We start from the raw sequence: 15,784 nt of genomic DNA, 5'->3' as shown, positions 1-15,784 counted from the left end.
GACAGCACAGGGCATTCCCGGGATAGCCCCCGGATCTGGCCCCGGCCCCAGATCAGTGCCGCACTCCCTCTGCCGCCCCGGCGCCGCACTGCAGCACGGCGGAGCCTGCAGTGGGCCGCAGCCCTCCGCTCACTAGCCGCCGCCAGGAGCGTTCGCTCAGCCCCGGCCCCTCCACCCGCGCCGGGAAGCACCGGGAAGCACCGGGAAGCACCGGGAAGCACCGGGGCCCGCCGGACACCGCGGGCTGTGGTCCCCCCTCCGCGCCGCCAGGTGTCGCCGTCTCAGTTTCCTCGGCCGGAAGCGCCGCCCCGGCCGCCCCGCGGCTCTGTGGTGAGGGGTGTTTGATGGCGGCAGCGCGGAGGGACAGAGCCCACGGACAGGGACCGGCACGGCGGGACAGAGCCCACGGACAGGAACCGGCACGGCGGGACAGACACCGCAGGGAGGTACCGGCACGGCGGGAGAGAGCCCGAGGGGAGGTGGCGGGGCCGCCCTGAGGGCGCGCGTCCGGCAGCGGAAGGGCCAGGCCTTTCTTTCCCTGTGGCAGTCCTAGGCCAGTGCTGCCCGTGTGAGGCACTTTCCTCCTTCCCTTGTGCCCCCCCAGCCCCGTGCCGGGTGGGCGGCAGGCGTCCTCCGCTCTGTGCTGCTCCTCATCGAGCTCTGGCCTGTGGCGTTTGTTACGGTGAGCACTGATTAACCATTGCACAGGTGCACATACAAACCTTGTTTATTGGGGTTTCCAGCGCTTTCCACCAAGGAGAATTCACAGGAGAAGCAGCCGTGTGCTCCTCCCAAGGGCAGAAGAGAAGAAACGCGCTGAAGCTTCCGCCAAGAATTCCTGTGAATTAGGTGGATGAGATCCCTAAGTTATGTCGGCAGTTCTATCATTTGAACAAACCGAGGTGACAGACCTGTTGTGTTCTCCCGCAGTTTAATATAGGGAACATTACATAGCATAGTCAGCTGTCAAAACAGATACCTGATAGGGATAGCATGATAATAACTATTTGGGGTTTTTTTTTCCTTAGAAGACAAACTGGGTTTCTCAATAAGAACGTATTCCAAGAGTTCTGACTTACAGTCCATGTGCAAATTTTGAAAATTCAGGCCATCTCTTGTATATTGACCTAGTGTGTTTCAGCCACACACACAAACCCCACCTTCTGCAGCAGGAATCAGTCAAAAATGCACATTAGTGCTTGAAGCAGGCTTGGTGCAGAGCCTGTAACAGCCTTCTTTGAGTAAAGTTATTTGATATTGCCTAAATTGCTGTTAAAATGTTAACTCAGCTGCAGTGAACTTTGATCTTTCACAGTTCTGGTTACCTTGGTTTGAAACACAAACTTTGTGCAGCTAATAAAAAAAGATTAATTGTCATTAGAGCTCGTTCACTAAGATGGTGAAGTTTGATAGGTGGTCTTTCAAAAAACTTTTAAAAAAATCATTCAAAGTCAGTACTGCAGTAGAAGCATGTAAATAGGCAAAGGCACTGGGAATTCTGTGTAGTGAAACTTCCCACAGTCACTGCTCGGCAGCCACTGGAAATAAGAATTTTTTCAATTTCATTTAAATCTACCCTTTACCTCTTATGTGTATTGTTCAGTGCAGATGTGAAAAGCTCAAAACTTCAGGCGTTAACTTAGACTACAGAAATGTGAGTGAAGAAGAGTTCAGATGGCCTAGCAACTTAGGAGTGGACTAGGTATAGCCCTAAAAACACAGGATTTAGGTTTTGACCTGAAAAATTGGTGTTAAGCATTAGAATACTGAAGTCTTTGTACTTTCAGATCGCTTGCAAAAAAACAGAACCGGGTTTGCATTGTTTTCAGAATGAAACACTTTTCTCACAGGTTTATAACATTGTATGTGTAATTCCTCTACATTTGGGACTCTTTGTGCCTGTGTTTTTTCTTGCTTTAATTTAAATGTGGAAGTTGCAGCATTCCTAACAGTAGGCCGAGAAAACCTGTTTAAAAATGTTCGTTCAGTTATAATCAGTTGTGTCTCAAATCAGATATAGGATTATACTTTCAGACAAGTTTACTGGCCCAAGTGGAACCTCACAGATCATTTATATTTGCATCAGTTAAATCACTAGGAAATATCATGTCTTATGCAAGACCTTTCAATTACTGTGCATACATACAGTTTAATATATGGAAAAATGTAATTGCTTCAGATACAAACATCTGCTTCAGAAAAACTGAAGTATTGCAGTCAAGAGCATTTCTGCAGCAAAAATACTCCAAGCAGTGGCTTTCTAAATAATTCTAAAAATCCTATTGACTTACTATTCTCTTTTAAGCTCTTGCACGGTTGTGTTCATATTTTTGTATATTGGCTAAACTTACTCATTTCATGTTGTTAGATTTTTATGATGTTATTTGATTTTATTTTATTGAGAGTAGAATCCCAGACTCTTTTGTACTGGACAACTGGTAGAGTCTTCTGTTGATTAAAAGGCCATATTACCCTGTTCAGTGGTTAGAACTAATAAATGTGTGTTGTGGTTTAACCCCAGCTGGCAACTAAGCACCACACAGCCATTCACTCACCCTGCTCACTGGGGGGAGGATCAGAAGGATTAAAGTGAGAAAGTTGTGGGCTGAGATAAAAATTAATATGATAATATAATAATGAGCTTAATAATTAAAAGACATTTCTAAAAATATTGTAAGAAAAATGAAAAGAAAACCAAAAGAGAGCAGAAAGTAAAAGCCAAGAAAAAAACAAGCAGTCCAAATGAAGACAGTTGCTCACCACCAACTCACCAATGCTCAGCCATTCCCAGCAACCCCTGCCCACCAGCCTCCACTTTACTGCCGAGCATGAGGCCACATGCTCAGGAATATCTTTTGGGTCACTTGGGGTCAGCTGTCCTGGCTCCTTCCCTTCCCAACTCCTTGTGCACCCGCAGCCCCACTCTGTCAGGGTGAGAGGCAGAAAAGGCTGTGATGCTGTGTAAGCCCTGCGAAAACACCAGCGTGTTATCAGCATTGTTTTGGTCACAAATCCAAAACACAGCCCCGTACATACAGCTATTGTGAAGAATTTAACTCCATCCCAGACACAACCAGTGCACTGCTTCTTCATTTTTCTGGGTTTTGCCTTTGCAGAATAGGATGTAGGTGAACATAAGCATCCCAGTTAGGCTACACTCACTGTAATTAAGGTAGCCTAACTGGGCTAATCTTGGGGGATTTGAGAGCAAGGGATTCCTTTCTTTTGGTAGAAGTTTGTTTTTTATATTTTATGTTGCAGTGGAAAATAGGGCAAGATGGGCTCAGGCTCTGGTGTGTTAGGGCCAGCATTGGACTAGCAACAAACTTTGGCCAGGGTATGAGACCAGTCTGCAGTGGCTCACTTGGTATTTAGTAATTTAATTTGGTAATTGAATTAGTGTATAACTGTATAATAACTACCCAGTGGAGGGCACATGCACACAAACTGCACACACAGGCCACGTGACGACAAAACTACACACATCTGGAACCACCAATCTTGGTGCATAGCCCAGACTGGTTCTTGGAAGGCTCAGATTGATCCAGGGTGTTGACCTGCACCTGATATACGTAGGAAGAACATACAGGAAAGTACTGCTGGATGCCAATTGCTGACTGACATCAGCCAGTCTGTGCAGCCTACCTTGTGCAGTTTTTTTTCCCCTTTGGAAACAGGATGGGTGAATTGTTTAGCCATCAGCAGTCCCTTTCTGTGGGCATTCTCGGTCTTGACTAACAGGGATTGTCCCAAGAGATGGGGTCCCCAAGAAAACCAATGACCACAGCAGGCTGCTGTGTGAACAATTCATCCACCTCATACCTTGCTCCCAGATTGCTCTTGAGAAAGTAATGCTACTAAACATTTTGAATAGATACTTATTTTAGCAAAAAAAAAAAAAAAAAGCCTCTGAAAGAAATAGAAGATGCATGTTTTAATTCCAGAATAAATTTAGTATCTTTTTAGTTTTATCTAGTCCAGAAGGCTATAATTTCTTTACATGTTTTTTAAACTACTTAAATGCAGTATGTCTGGCTTATGGATAAAAGTTTGCATGGCGAATCTGATTGATTTTAATGCTTTCTCTAGGGTGATCTTCACAGAAGCTCATAAAGGCTTCAAAGAATTCATTATAGGCAAGATAAATGAAATAAGTTGTTCTGATAAAGTAAAATGGATCCTTGTTCAGTTGGAGTTCAGCTTCAAGCTACCAATGAATGCCACAAGACCTATTACACCCGTCACACTGGCTTCAAGACTAAAGAAGATATATCTTCATCTGACCTCCTGCTACTTCAGCTTAGGACTGGAGTAACCCTGTCAGAGAACAACACAATCTGCTTCCAGCATGCAAAAATTTACATCGAAAGATTTGAAGACTTACAAAAATCCTGTTGTGATCCCTTCAACATACACAGAAAACTATCAAAGAAAAACTTGCGAGCAATTGACTTAGATGATGCAACTTTTCTAAGTGCCAAGTTTGGAAGACAGTTTGTACCTGGTTGGAAGCTTTGTCCCAAATGTATGCAGATAATAAATGGAAGTGTGGATGTGGAACCGGAAGAGCGACAGAGAAGAAAACTGGACCCAGATGTATGTATATGGATCTGTTTTCCCATCCCCTCTACATTCTGCAAGCTATTAGAGTTCATATAACTACTACATAAAGAAATTAACTTTTACTCTCATAGAAATAAGAAAGGATGTAGTCTTTTAGATGTGCAGGAGTTTACTGCATTAAAAACTTTATTTGGAGGGCCTTAAAAATCTTCTTCTCTAATTAAATATTTTGGCCTTTAAGTTTTGAAAAATTGTGTCTACTAGGGTGACTTACAACTCATAAATTCATGTAAATACCAGATTGCTACTAGTATTTTAAGCTGTTATTCAAGCCTTGCAAACAACAAATTCCTGTCCTTGAAACTGAACACTGCAAAAGTTGCTTCTAAAGATGTCTCTTCAATTAAAAAAAAAAAAAACCACGGAAAAAAAGTGTTTTCTCTTGCAGTTCATTACAAAATGAACCTGCATTGAGGTGAATTAAGTGTCCTCTTGTTGTGTCTGGGCTGTGAAGGCCGTGGCATTTGGTCAAGGGCAGTGATGAACTGGTGTGGGAGGATAGTTATCCAAGTGCTGAGCTTGGAATATGGCTGGTACCTTGCTCAGTGCATTGTTCAGGCTGTGCACAGGGAATCTGTAGTGTGGGCAACCAAACCAGCAAGAGCTTGTCTGTGTGCACCCTGAGCAAAGGGGAGTTGCAGTCTAGGAGCTGTTCCCCAACTGTATTTTTCAATTACATGTCAGTATGATTAGGAGGCTGATAGGAGAGTAATTTGAAAGCATTGATTAAAACTGCTACTATAAAGCTTATGCTGCTGAATTCAGAGACAGGTATAGGTCTCTGACATAAAGATTTTAAGACTTAAATTGTGTCTCCTGGGAAATCATAGAATCATAGGTCAAGAATTCATCTAGGTTATTACAATATCCTTGACTGGACATTTTCTTAAGATTAAGATTTGTATTTATAATTAAGTGACATTTTCTCTTTCTTCAGGGGCGTACAGCTAAGGCTTTGAAGTCTCTCCAGTTTGCTAATCCAGGACGACAGACTGAATTCACTCCGGAGACCAGTAAAAGGGAGAAAAGAAGGCTGCAAACAAAAATTGCAGCGTTTAATTCAGACAGGTAATTTGTTAGTTGTATTTACATTAACTGCCATTTGAAAATAAAATATCCTTGATGGTCAGCCTATAACATTATCTATGTGGATGTTTGTGTGTGTATGGATTGGGTTCTTGATTTTAGGGATGTCGAAGACCACTGTCATTCCTGAGATAAATAGAAGGTAAAGTGTTTGCTTGCAGTCCATATTTCAGGCAAACAGAGAAAGGTGTTTGTGAGGCACAACAATACTACACAGACCATAGATGTAGCTATTAATACATGCATAAGCTAAAATTCTGATAGTAAGCTGAATTTGAATATAGTAAGTTCAAGTAGGCTACACTTAAAATATTGGAGTTAACTGTCTTTCAGTAAACTCAATAGTTACACTTGGTAAAAAAAGTGTGCAAATTAGGATCTTACCTTCCTTTTGAAAAACAAAGTTAATGTCCAAGTTGGACAATACTAGATGACAAGTTACAACCTTCTAATGTGACTGGTTAAATAAAAAAAAAAGGACATTTTCTATTTGTCAAAATATGCAAGGAATATCACATTAATGTGTTGCCCCTGCTCTCCACCTAAGTGTAACTGTACCAGACAGAAACAGATACTAGATGTGCTGCTCACCAACTACACATCCTTTCCTCTCCCTCCGTTTCTTCTGCTTAATTTGGGCACAGAGTGGAGAGACAATTAGGACTGAGAAATGTTGTCAAATACAGTAAGGTATGTATATCTTTGAAATTAACAGTGTTAAAGTGAACACCTGAAGAAAGCAAACTTCCCTCCACAAATACTAGCAACTTGGCATCAAAGTGGATTTTAACATGGAAAATAACTGTTGGTTTTCATTGTACAGGCAAGTTCTGCCAGCCAAGAGTAAAGTGTACGATAGCCAGGGCCTGCTGCTCTACAGCGGGATGGACCTGTGTGACTGCCTGGATGAAGATTGCCTGGGCTGTTTCTATGCCTGCCCCAAGTGTGGCTCCAACAAATGCGGCACAGAATGTCGCTGTGACCGCAAGTGGCTCTACGAGCAGATCGAGATAGAGGGAGGAGAGATCATTAGAAATAAGCATGTTGGGTAGTGTAAGTGTGCATTATTTAATCCTGACTCTGTGGCCCATGCTTTGATTAAACACCGCACATTCAGCATTTAGTAGTTGAATGGAAGCCCTTGGAATTTGTGATGATCCACGTGATGAATGTACTCACTTTCACAATCATTTTCAGTATGGACATAATCATGCTGCTGTCTTTTCACACTTGAGTCTGCATTGTACTCAGGCTTCTTAGTCATCCCAGTAAGATCTCACTGGGCAGTCTTTGTATTAAAGTGCAGGGTGCTAAATTCTAATGTGATCTACCCTGAGCCACTCACTACTGCTTCATACATTGTTTTATAGAATGTACCATCTGCATGTATCCCTCATTTCTCCTTCTCTAGTTCAGGATCTCATGGGTTTTAACCTGTTTTATGTGAAACACTGAAAGTTCTCAATGAATTTACATGCAGTATTAATAAGGCTCTCTCTAGTATTAATAGTGAATGCTGTATCATCTGTAGAGTATTGAAGCTGCATCTGGTAAATCCAGTCCTGTTCATTTAAAAAGGAGTCAAAAAAAGAGCATTTAGGTGTTCAGATCTCGTCCCAGTTACTGGGATTGGAAATCAAGTTATCCTTATGAATTCAAGCCTCACTCTTAAAATACTGAAATTAAACTGTTAAGGCGTTGTGTTAAAGTATAATTTATTACTTTGTTTCTGTAGAGCAAAATTAAAATCATTTTGCTCTGTTATCAGTCTGTAATTGGTCTGAACCGGTACTTCGACAACCCTCTCCCTGTTTTTTTCTCTTTTTACTGATTTTAAAGGTTTATACACCGCTGAAATGAACTTGAGCATCTGTTTCCAAACCAAGGTTATCTAGGCTGTTACCAAAAAACCACTGCTGAATTGGAAGTATCTTTGGTTGATACATTATCTGTCCTCAGAATACTAAACTTTAACAAGGTGTACAGAAAAGATTTTATAAATGAAATATTGGTAACATTTTTATTCTTTGTATTTTTGTTGTGTTTTGTATAAATTTCCTATTCTTTGATAACTTGGAAAATCTGCATGTTTGTTGGGTCACATTTTTTCAATAATGCTGTTAGCTTCTTGCAGACATACTTGGTAAAGTTGTATAATCTTGCTATTTGTTCAGCAGATTTTTTTCTTTTCTGGCGAGTGTCACGAACGTTGCATTGCCAAAACCCGAAGTTATGCTTTGAGTTGTGCTGACATCTGCTGGTCCTGCTGGAGTAAGCACTGAGATACTACATTTTTATTAAATCTGCTATAAAAATAATCAGACTCCTTTTTTTTTTGGTCAGAGCATTGGCTCTTCTGCAAGTGGGTATCTCTCATTGGCCTTGGGTTCCAGCCACATTTATCACAAGAACCATGAGGTGAGTCTTGGGCAGAGCCACAGAGTCTTTGCAGCTTTCCAGGCAGCAGTGCCACAGCTGAGTAACAGCCATGGCTTGCTTCCCTTCCATGCCAGTGGCATCTGACACAGCAGTGAATCTTGTGCACTTGATCCATGTTTGGATCTGTTTCATCTCTTAAGCAATCTTTTGAATTAAATGAAAATATAAACAGGTAACTTCCAGGAGAGTGAGAGGGGAAAAGCTGGTTGAGGTTGAGTCATGTCATTTACATGCGTTTATTTTTTTTTTTAATTAGACCAGAGTCAGCAATACCCATTGTTAATGAATTTAACAGGCTTCCACATGTGTGATGAGTGTAACTGACCGCTTCTGGTCCGCAGCCAGATTTTGGATTCAATAACTACTGAATGCCTAGAGCATCCCGTTATTAGAGCTGTACTTCTCCATCTCCATTAAGTCTCTGCAAAGTTAGTACATTCAGCCTCTCATTTTACAGATGCACTAGCAGGTGATTACTTTCCCAGATAAAACACTTGTTTCCTAACAAAATGCGCAGGACTGCTGTTTGACTAAAAACCTGCATCAAGTAGTGGGTACTGTCCCTAAGGAGACTTGGGGTTTGGGTTTTTTTCTGGTAAAAAAATGACTTCTTGGTGTTCACTGTTCACATATCATCCTAACATATTTAGGACATTTCCATTTCACTGCATTTCCTTAACATGCCTAGGCTGTAGTGTGTTACTAAGTTCAATAGCATGTATTTATACAGTTCCACATGCCCCACAACCATTTTCCTCTTAAAAGACATTGTTACAAGTCAGACTTTATGTTGGGGTTTTAGTTTAGTCTTAGGTTTTCCTGTTAAAGGAATTTTCTCCCATATGCATGTTGCTAGGGGACAAATAGCTGTACTTAAGAAAGACAAAAAGGGGAGTGGGGCGGGCCTGGCTACTCTTTTGTCTACACCTGGGTGTGGGGACAGTTCGCTCTGAGCGTCCGGAGAGAGAAGCTGCAGAGAAAGGAGCTGCTGCTGCTTTCTTTTTGGCCGTTCTTTCTTCCTGCTGGAAGCAACGCCGGGACCCCAAAAGCCGCTTTTCCCTGCCCTGCTGGAGACCGAGCTGTGGCTGTCCTGCTCCGCTGCTGCTTCGAGCTTTCGCTACGCTGTAGCCCTGCTCGCCCTGCCTGCCTGGGCCTCCGTGGTTTTTTCCCATCTGGATACATCTCGTCTGCCACCCGGGATTTGCGTTCGTCCCTGCCATTCCAGCCTGCTGTTCCTGAGAGCCCGGGATCGGCTGCCCAGGGGTTTGTGAAGCCTTTGTTCCACCCCTTCCCGGGATCCCAGGCCCCCAGTGCCGCGGGTTTCCCGAGCTCGCTCCGGAGCGCCCCCTGCAGCCGCGGGGGAACCATCGCACCTGCCCTGCTCACCGGGAGCCGCCAGCGCCCCTGCCGGCTGCGAGCGGAACTGCACCCGAGGGGAAAGGGCCCGACAGCCGAGAAGGCTGGCACTGGGTTTGTGATTGCTGTTACTGCCATAGTTGTTGTTGTTTTGTTTGACTGGTTATACACATATATATATATAGTAAAGAACTGTTATTCCTATTTCCCACGTCTTCGCCTAAAGGCTCTTGATTTCAAAATATAATAACTTGGAGGGAAAAGGGGTTATATCTGCCACTTCAAGGGGGGCCTCTGCCTTCCTTAGCAGACACCTGTCTTTCAAAACCGAGACAGATCTTGGCGCCCAATGTGGGGCCTGAGGGCATTAAGAGATAGAGGTGAAAAAGGAATAACAGTTCCTCGATAACTTTATTTTGTGTGCTGGATATTGGAACCTTGTTAGGCAGCACTATGTGGTCTAGTTTACCCTGGTTTGGGTGGCATGTAGCCGTGGCTATATTCTTCCCCTTTGCAGCTCCTTATTTGAATATGGGTCCTCTGACTAAGGCTACCATTGCTGTTATCCAGCTTGCGTTATGGGTCGAGAAGGTGAGGAATTCATGGGTTTTTAACTTCCTCCGGAATGTGGGCACATGGATAAACAGCTATCACACACTGAGCACATGTTTTTGGGGTTATGTTAACAATGGTACCTTCTGTGAGGAAATGACACCAGGGGAAGTTTTCTCCCAACCCCTCAACCAGTTCTTTGGGCCCACCCCATCAATTTTCGAAGGGTTTAAATTCCCTCTGAATACTAACCATCTGCTGCTGATAGGCCTACTCTATTTAGCATTCAAGGATAAGTTGAGATTGGCTTGGATATCTACCCGGACACCAGCCCCAGAGACTAGAGATCCTGCCCCAGAACCTGACATGGCCCCAGAGAGTAGAGTTCCTACCCCAGAGCCTGATCCTGCTCCAGAACCTGACACGGCCCCAGACACTAGAGATCCTACCCCAGAACCTGACATGGCCCCAGACACTAGAGATCCTACCCCAGAGCCAGAGCCTGCCACAGCCCCAGACACTAGAGATCCCGCCCCACAGACTGATACCGCCCAACAGTCCACCTCAGAAATGGACTACCCAAACTGGGTGGGGGTACTGGCAAAAGGGATGCAGGAGATGTGCCAAGAGATGGGTCAGGTGCGCCAGGAGATATGCCAGGAGATGGGCCAGGTGCGCAAGGAGATGTGCCAGGAGATGGGCCAGGTGCGCAAGGAGATGTGCCAGGAGATGGGTCAGGTGCGCCAGGGGATATGCCAGGAGATGGGCCAGGTGCGCAAGGAGATGTGCCAGGAGATGGGCCAGGTGCGCAAGGAGATGTGCCAGGAGATGGGCCAGGTGCGCCAGGAGATATGCCAATTGCTAAGGGAATACACCTCCTCAGCTAGTGAAAAACCCTCTCCCTGCCCCAAAGAGGGTGAGTCCGATGGTGCAGCAGTGGAACCCACGGATGTTACAACCGTCCAGGCTTCAGCTGAACCACAAGGACAACCACAGCCAGCAGCAGTCGCCCCTGTGCAAAGGAGGAAGTATAAGACCAAATCAGTACGACCAGTTAATGATGATGGGCAACCAGGGCCCTCACAACCAGCAGGAGAGCCAGAGCCAGAAATCATTACTGAGTCCCTGTCGCACGACAGTCTCCGTGCTATGCGAAATGACATTGTGCGAAGGGGGCGTGAGCCTTATACCACCTGGCTGCTTCGGGTTTGGGACCTTATGGGCACAAGTGTGCAACTGGATAGTGGTGAGGCAAGGTATCTGGGATCGTTGACCCAGGACCCAGGTGTGGACCAGATATTTGTGAGGGAGCCAGGGCCTCTCTCTCTCTGGGAGCGGCTCTTAATGAGTGTGAGAGAAAGGTTCATTCACAAAGAAAGAATGCAGGAGTATCATCATAGAATGCAGTGGAAGACACTCGAGCAAGGGATCCAACAGCTAAGAGAGGTGGCAATATTAGAGGTACTCTTTGGGAAGGATGGACAGCATGATAATGACCCCGATAAGGTCAGGTGCACAGGACAGATGATGTGGAACCTGGCAAGGCTAGGGCCATCGCAATACACCACCTTCATTGCAACGATTGATGCTGACAATACCCGAGAAACAGTGGGCTCTGTTGCCAACAGGCTCAGGCATTATGACAGCATGATCAATGGCCCGCTGAAAGCTCATGTCTCTGCTGTGGTCCAGGACCTCAAAGAGGAGATGAAGGAGAAGATGGAGGAGATGAGGGAGGAGATGAGGAGGGTCAGTGTGGCACCAGTGCGAGTCACAGGCCCCCAAGTCAGAGCCCGTCGTCCCCCTGCTAGAGAGAGAGGGTACACCCCACGAGCTGAGCTGTGGTTTTTCCTGTGTGAGCATGGGGAAGACATGAGAAGGTGGGATGGGAAACCCACCTCTGCCCTGGCAGCGCGGGTGCGTGAACTCAAGGAGGGAGGCACTAACCGAGGGGGTTCCTCAGCCTCCCGTGACCGAGCTGCCAGGCATTACAGAAGGGAGGATGATATGTCGGATCCCCTTGAAGGTACCTCGAGCATGTACGCCCAGGGAAAGAATGATAACCAGGGCTAGAGGGGCCCTGCCTCTAGCCAGGAAGAGGCACGGGAGAACCGAGTTTTCTGGACGGTGTGGATCCGATGGCCTGGCACATCAGAGCCACAAAAATATGATGCGTTGGTTGATACTGGGGCACAGTGTACTTTAATGCCATCGGGACATGTGGGGGCAGAACCTGTATCCATCGCTGGGGTGACCGGGGGATCACAGCAGTTGACCCTTTTGGAAGCTGAGGTGAGCCTGACTGGGAAGGAGTGGCAAAAGCATCCGATTGTGACCGGCCCAGAGGCCCCGTGTATTCTGGGCATAGACTTCCTCCGGAATGGCTACTACAAAGACCCAAAAGGACTCAGGTGGGCATTTGGGATTGCTGCTGTGGAGGCAGAGGGCATTAGGCAATTGAACACCCTGCCTGGACTATCTGAGAATCCTTCTGCAGTTGGGCTCCTGAAAGTGGAAGAGCAACGAGTGCCAATTGCCACCTCGACAGTGCACCGCCGGCAGTATCGGACAAATCGAGATGCTGTGATCCCCATCCACAAGATGATCCGCGAGCTGGAGAGTCAAGGGGTGGTCAGCAAGACCCACTCACCCTTCAACAGCCCCATCTGGCCTGTGCGCAAGTCTGACGGGGAATGGAGATTGACTGTGGACTATCGTGCCCTGAATGAAGTGACTCCACCGCTGAGCGCTGCCGTGCCAGACATGTTGGAGCTCCAGTACGAGCTGGAGTCCAAAGCAGCAAAGTGGTACGCCACTATTGACATTGCCAATGCATTCTTCTCCATTCCTCTGGCAGCAGAGTGCAGGCCTCAGTTTGCCTTCACCTGGAGGGGCGTGCAGTACACCTGGAACCGACTGCCCCAGGGGTGGAAGCACAGTCCCACCATCTGTCATGGACTGATCCAGACTGCACTAGAAAAGAGTGAGGCTCCAGAACATCTGCAGTACATTGATGACATCATTGTGTGGGGGAACACTGCAACCGAAGTGTTTGAGAAAGGAGAGAGAATAATTCAAATTCTCCTGCAAGCTGGTTTTGCCATCAAGAAGAGCAAGGTCAAGGGACCTGCCCGAGAGATCCAGTTCCTGGGAGTAAAGTGGCAAGATGGACGACGTCAGATTCCCACTGAGGTCATCAATAAGATCACAGCAATGTCTCCGCCGACCAACAAGAAGGAAACACAAGCTTTCCTAGGCGCCATAGGTTTCTGGAGGATGCACATTCCCGAGTACAGCCAGATCGTGAGTCCTCTCTACCTGGTTACCCGCAAGAAGAATGATTTCCACTGGGGCCCTGAACAGCAGCAAGCCTTTGCCCAGATCAAACAGGAAATTGCTCACGCCGTAGCCCTTGGCCCAGTCAGGACAGGACCAGAGGTGAAGAACGTGCTCTACTCTGCAGCCGGGAACAATGGTCTGTCCTGGAGCCTCTGGCAGAAGGTGCCTGGTGAGACTCGGGGCCGACCACTGGGATTCTGGAGCCGAAGCTACAGAGGATCTGAAGCCAACTACACTCCCACCGAGAAGGAAATCCTGGCAGCTTATGAAGGAGTCCAGACTGCCTCAGAAGTAATCGGCACTGAGGCACAACTCCTCCTGGCACCCCGACTACCGGTGCTGGGGTGGATGTTCAAAGGAAAGGTTCCCTCCACGCATCACGCCACCGACGCTACTTGGAGCAAATGGATTGCCCTCATCACGCAGCGCGCCCGAATTGGAAACCCAAGTCGCCCTGGGATCTTGGAAATAATTACAAACTGGCCAGAAGGTGAGACTTTTGGGTTATCTTCTGAAGAAGAAGAGGAGCAGGTGACACGTGCCGAAGAAGCCCCACCATATAACGAGCTACCAGAGAGTGAAAGACAATACGCCCTCTTCACTGATGGCTCCTGCCGAATTGTAGGCGCTAGCCGGAAATGGAAAGCCGCTGTATGGAGCCCCACACGACAAGTTGCACAGGCTACTGAAGGAGAAGGTGGATCGAGCCAATTTGCTGAGCTCAAAGCTGTCCAATTAGCTCTGGACATAGCTGAAAGAGAGAAGTGGCCAAAGCTCTACCTCTACACCGATTCATGGATGGTAGCCAATGCTCTGTGGGGTTGGCTGGAAAGGTGGAAGGCGGCAAACTGGCAGCGCAGAGGAAAACCAATCTGGGCTGCTGAAGAGTGGAAAGACATTGCCACTCGGGTAGAGAAGCTATCCGTGAAGGTCCGTCATGTAGATGCTCACATCCCCAAAAGCCGGGCTAATGAAGAACATCGTAACAACAAACAGGTAGATCAGGCTGCGAAAATAGAGGTGTCCCAGATAGACTTGGATTGGCAACATAAAGGAGAACTGTTCCTAGCTCGATGGGCCCATGATGCCTCAGGTCATCAGGGCAGAGATGCCACCTATAAGTGGGCACGAGACCGAGGGGTGGATCTAACCATGGACAGTATCTCCCAGGTTATCCATGACTGTGAGACATGCGCTGCGATCAAGCAGGCCAAGCGGGTGAAGCCTCTGTGGTATGGCGGGCGATGGTCCAAATACAAGTATGGGGAGGCCTGGCAGATTGATTACATCACACTGCCTCAAACCTGCCAAGGCAAGCGCTATGTGCTCACAATGGTAGAAGCCACCACTGGGTGGCTGGAGACCTACCCTGTGCCTCATGCTACTGCCCGGAACACCATCCTGGGCCTGGAAAAGCAAGTCCTTTGGAGGCATGGCACCCCTGAGAGAATCGAGTCTGACAATGGGACTCATTTCAAGAACAGCCTTATAAACACCTGGGCTAGAGAACATGGCATAGAGTGGGTGTACCACATCCCTTACCATGCACCAGCAGCTGGGAAGGTTGAGCGGTGTAATGGACTGCTTAAAACCACCTTGAAGGCACTGGGTGGGGGGACTTTCAAAAACTGGGAGATGCATTTAGCAAGAGCCACCTGGTTAGTTAACACTCGAGGTTCCACCAGCCGAGCAGGCCCTGCCCAATCCGAACCCTTACAAACAACAGATGGAGATAAGGTTCCAGTGGTGCACATGAGAGGTATGCTTGGAAAAACTGTTTGGGTAAAGTCTGCCTTGAGCAAAGACAAACCCATCCGTGGGGTTGTTTTTGCTCAGGGACCAGGTTGCACCTGGTGGGTGATGCAAAAGGATGGAGAGACCCGATGCTTACCTCAAGAGGACCTTGTTTTAGGGTGAACTACCCATGGCTCTGCACTTGTATCAATATCAGCATGTATATTTGTATATAATTTGGGTAATGCATAGATTTATATGGTTAAAAAAAAGTTAAGTTTCATGTAACATGTTAGTATGGGAAAAAATTCGGGGTGGATAATGTTGGGGTTTTAGTTTAGTCTTAGGTTTTCCTGTTAAAGGAATTTTCTCCCATATGCATGTTGCTAGGGGACAAATAGCTGTACTTAAGAAAGACAAAAAGGGGAGTGGGGCGGGCCTGGCTACTCTTTTGTCTACACCTGGGTGTGGGGGCAGTTCGCTCTGAGCGTCCGGAGAGAGAAGCTGCAGAGAAAGGAGCTGCTGCTTCTTTCTTTTTGGCCGTTCTTTCTTCCTGCTGGAAGCAACGCCGGGACCCCAAAAGCCGCTTTCCCTGCCCTGCTGGAGACCGAGCTGTGGCTGCCCTGCCCCGCTGCTGCTTCGAGCTTTCGCTACG

At 46.7% G+C, this 15,784-nt stretch overlaps 1 protein-coding gene across 2 annotated transcripts; it reads left to right on the top strand.

The window, feature by feature from the left end:
- The first annotated feature begins 281 nt into the window (after positions 1-281).
- LOC125327937 (ADP ribosylation factor like GTPase 14 effector protein) lies at positions 282-8,027 on the top strand. 2 transcript variants are annotated; one of them, XM_048308013.1, is made up of 4 exons: positions 282-446; positions 4,090-4,596; positions 5,561-5,691; positions 6,533-8,027. In XM_048308013.1, the coding sequence occupies exons 2-4, from the start codon at positions 4,174-4,176 to the stop codon at positions 6,759-6,761; spliced, it is 783 nt and encodes a 260-aa protein (XP_048163970.1). In that variant the 5' UTR covers positions 282-446; positions 4,090-4,173; the 3' UTR covers positions 6,762-8,027. The 2 variants fall into 2 exon arrangements, with proteins under 2 accessions (XP_048163970.1, XP_048163969.1); XM_048308012.1 differs by having other exon boundaries at positions 282-682.
- The last annotated feature ends 7,757 nt before the right edge of the window (positions 8,028-15,784 follow it).

This window comes from Corvus hawaiiensis, chromosome 6 (genome assembly GCF_020740725.1).
Source record: "Corvus hawaiiensis isolate bCorHaw1 chromosome 6, bCorHaw1.pri.cur, whole genome shotgun sequence".
NCBI classification, from domain to species: Eukaryota; Metazoa; Chordata; class Aves; order Passeriformes; family Corvidae; genus Corvus; species Corvus hawaiiensis.
The sequence above is the reverse complement of the archived record's forward strand: the minus strand, read 5'-3'. Positions and strand labels throughout refer to the sequence as shown.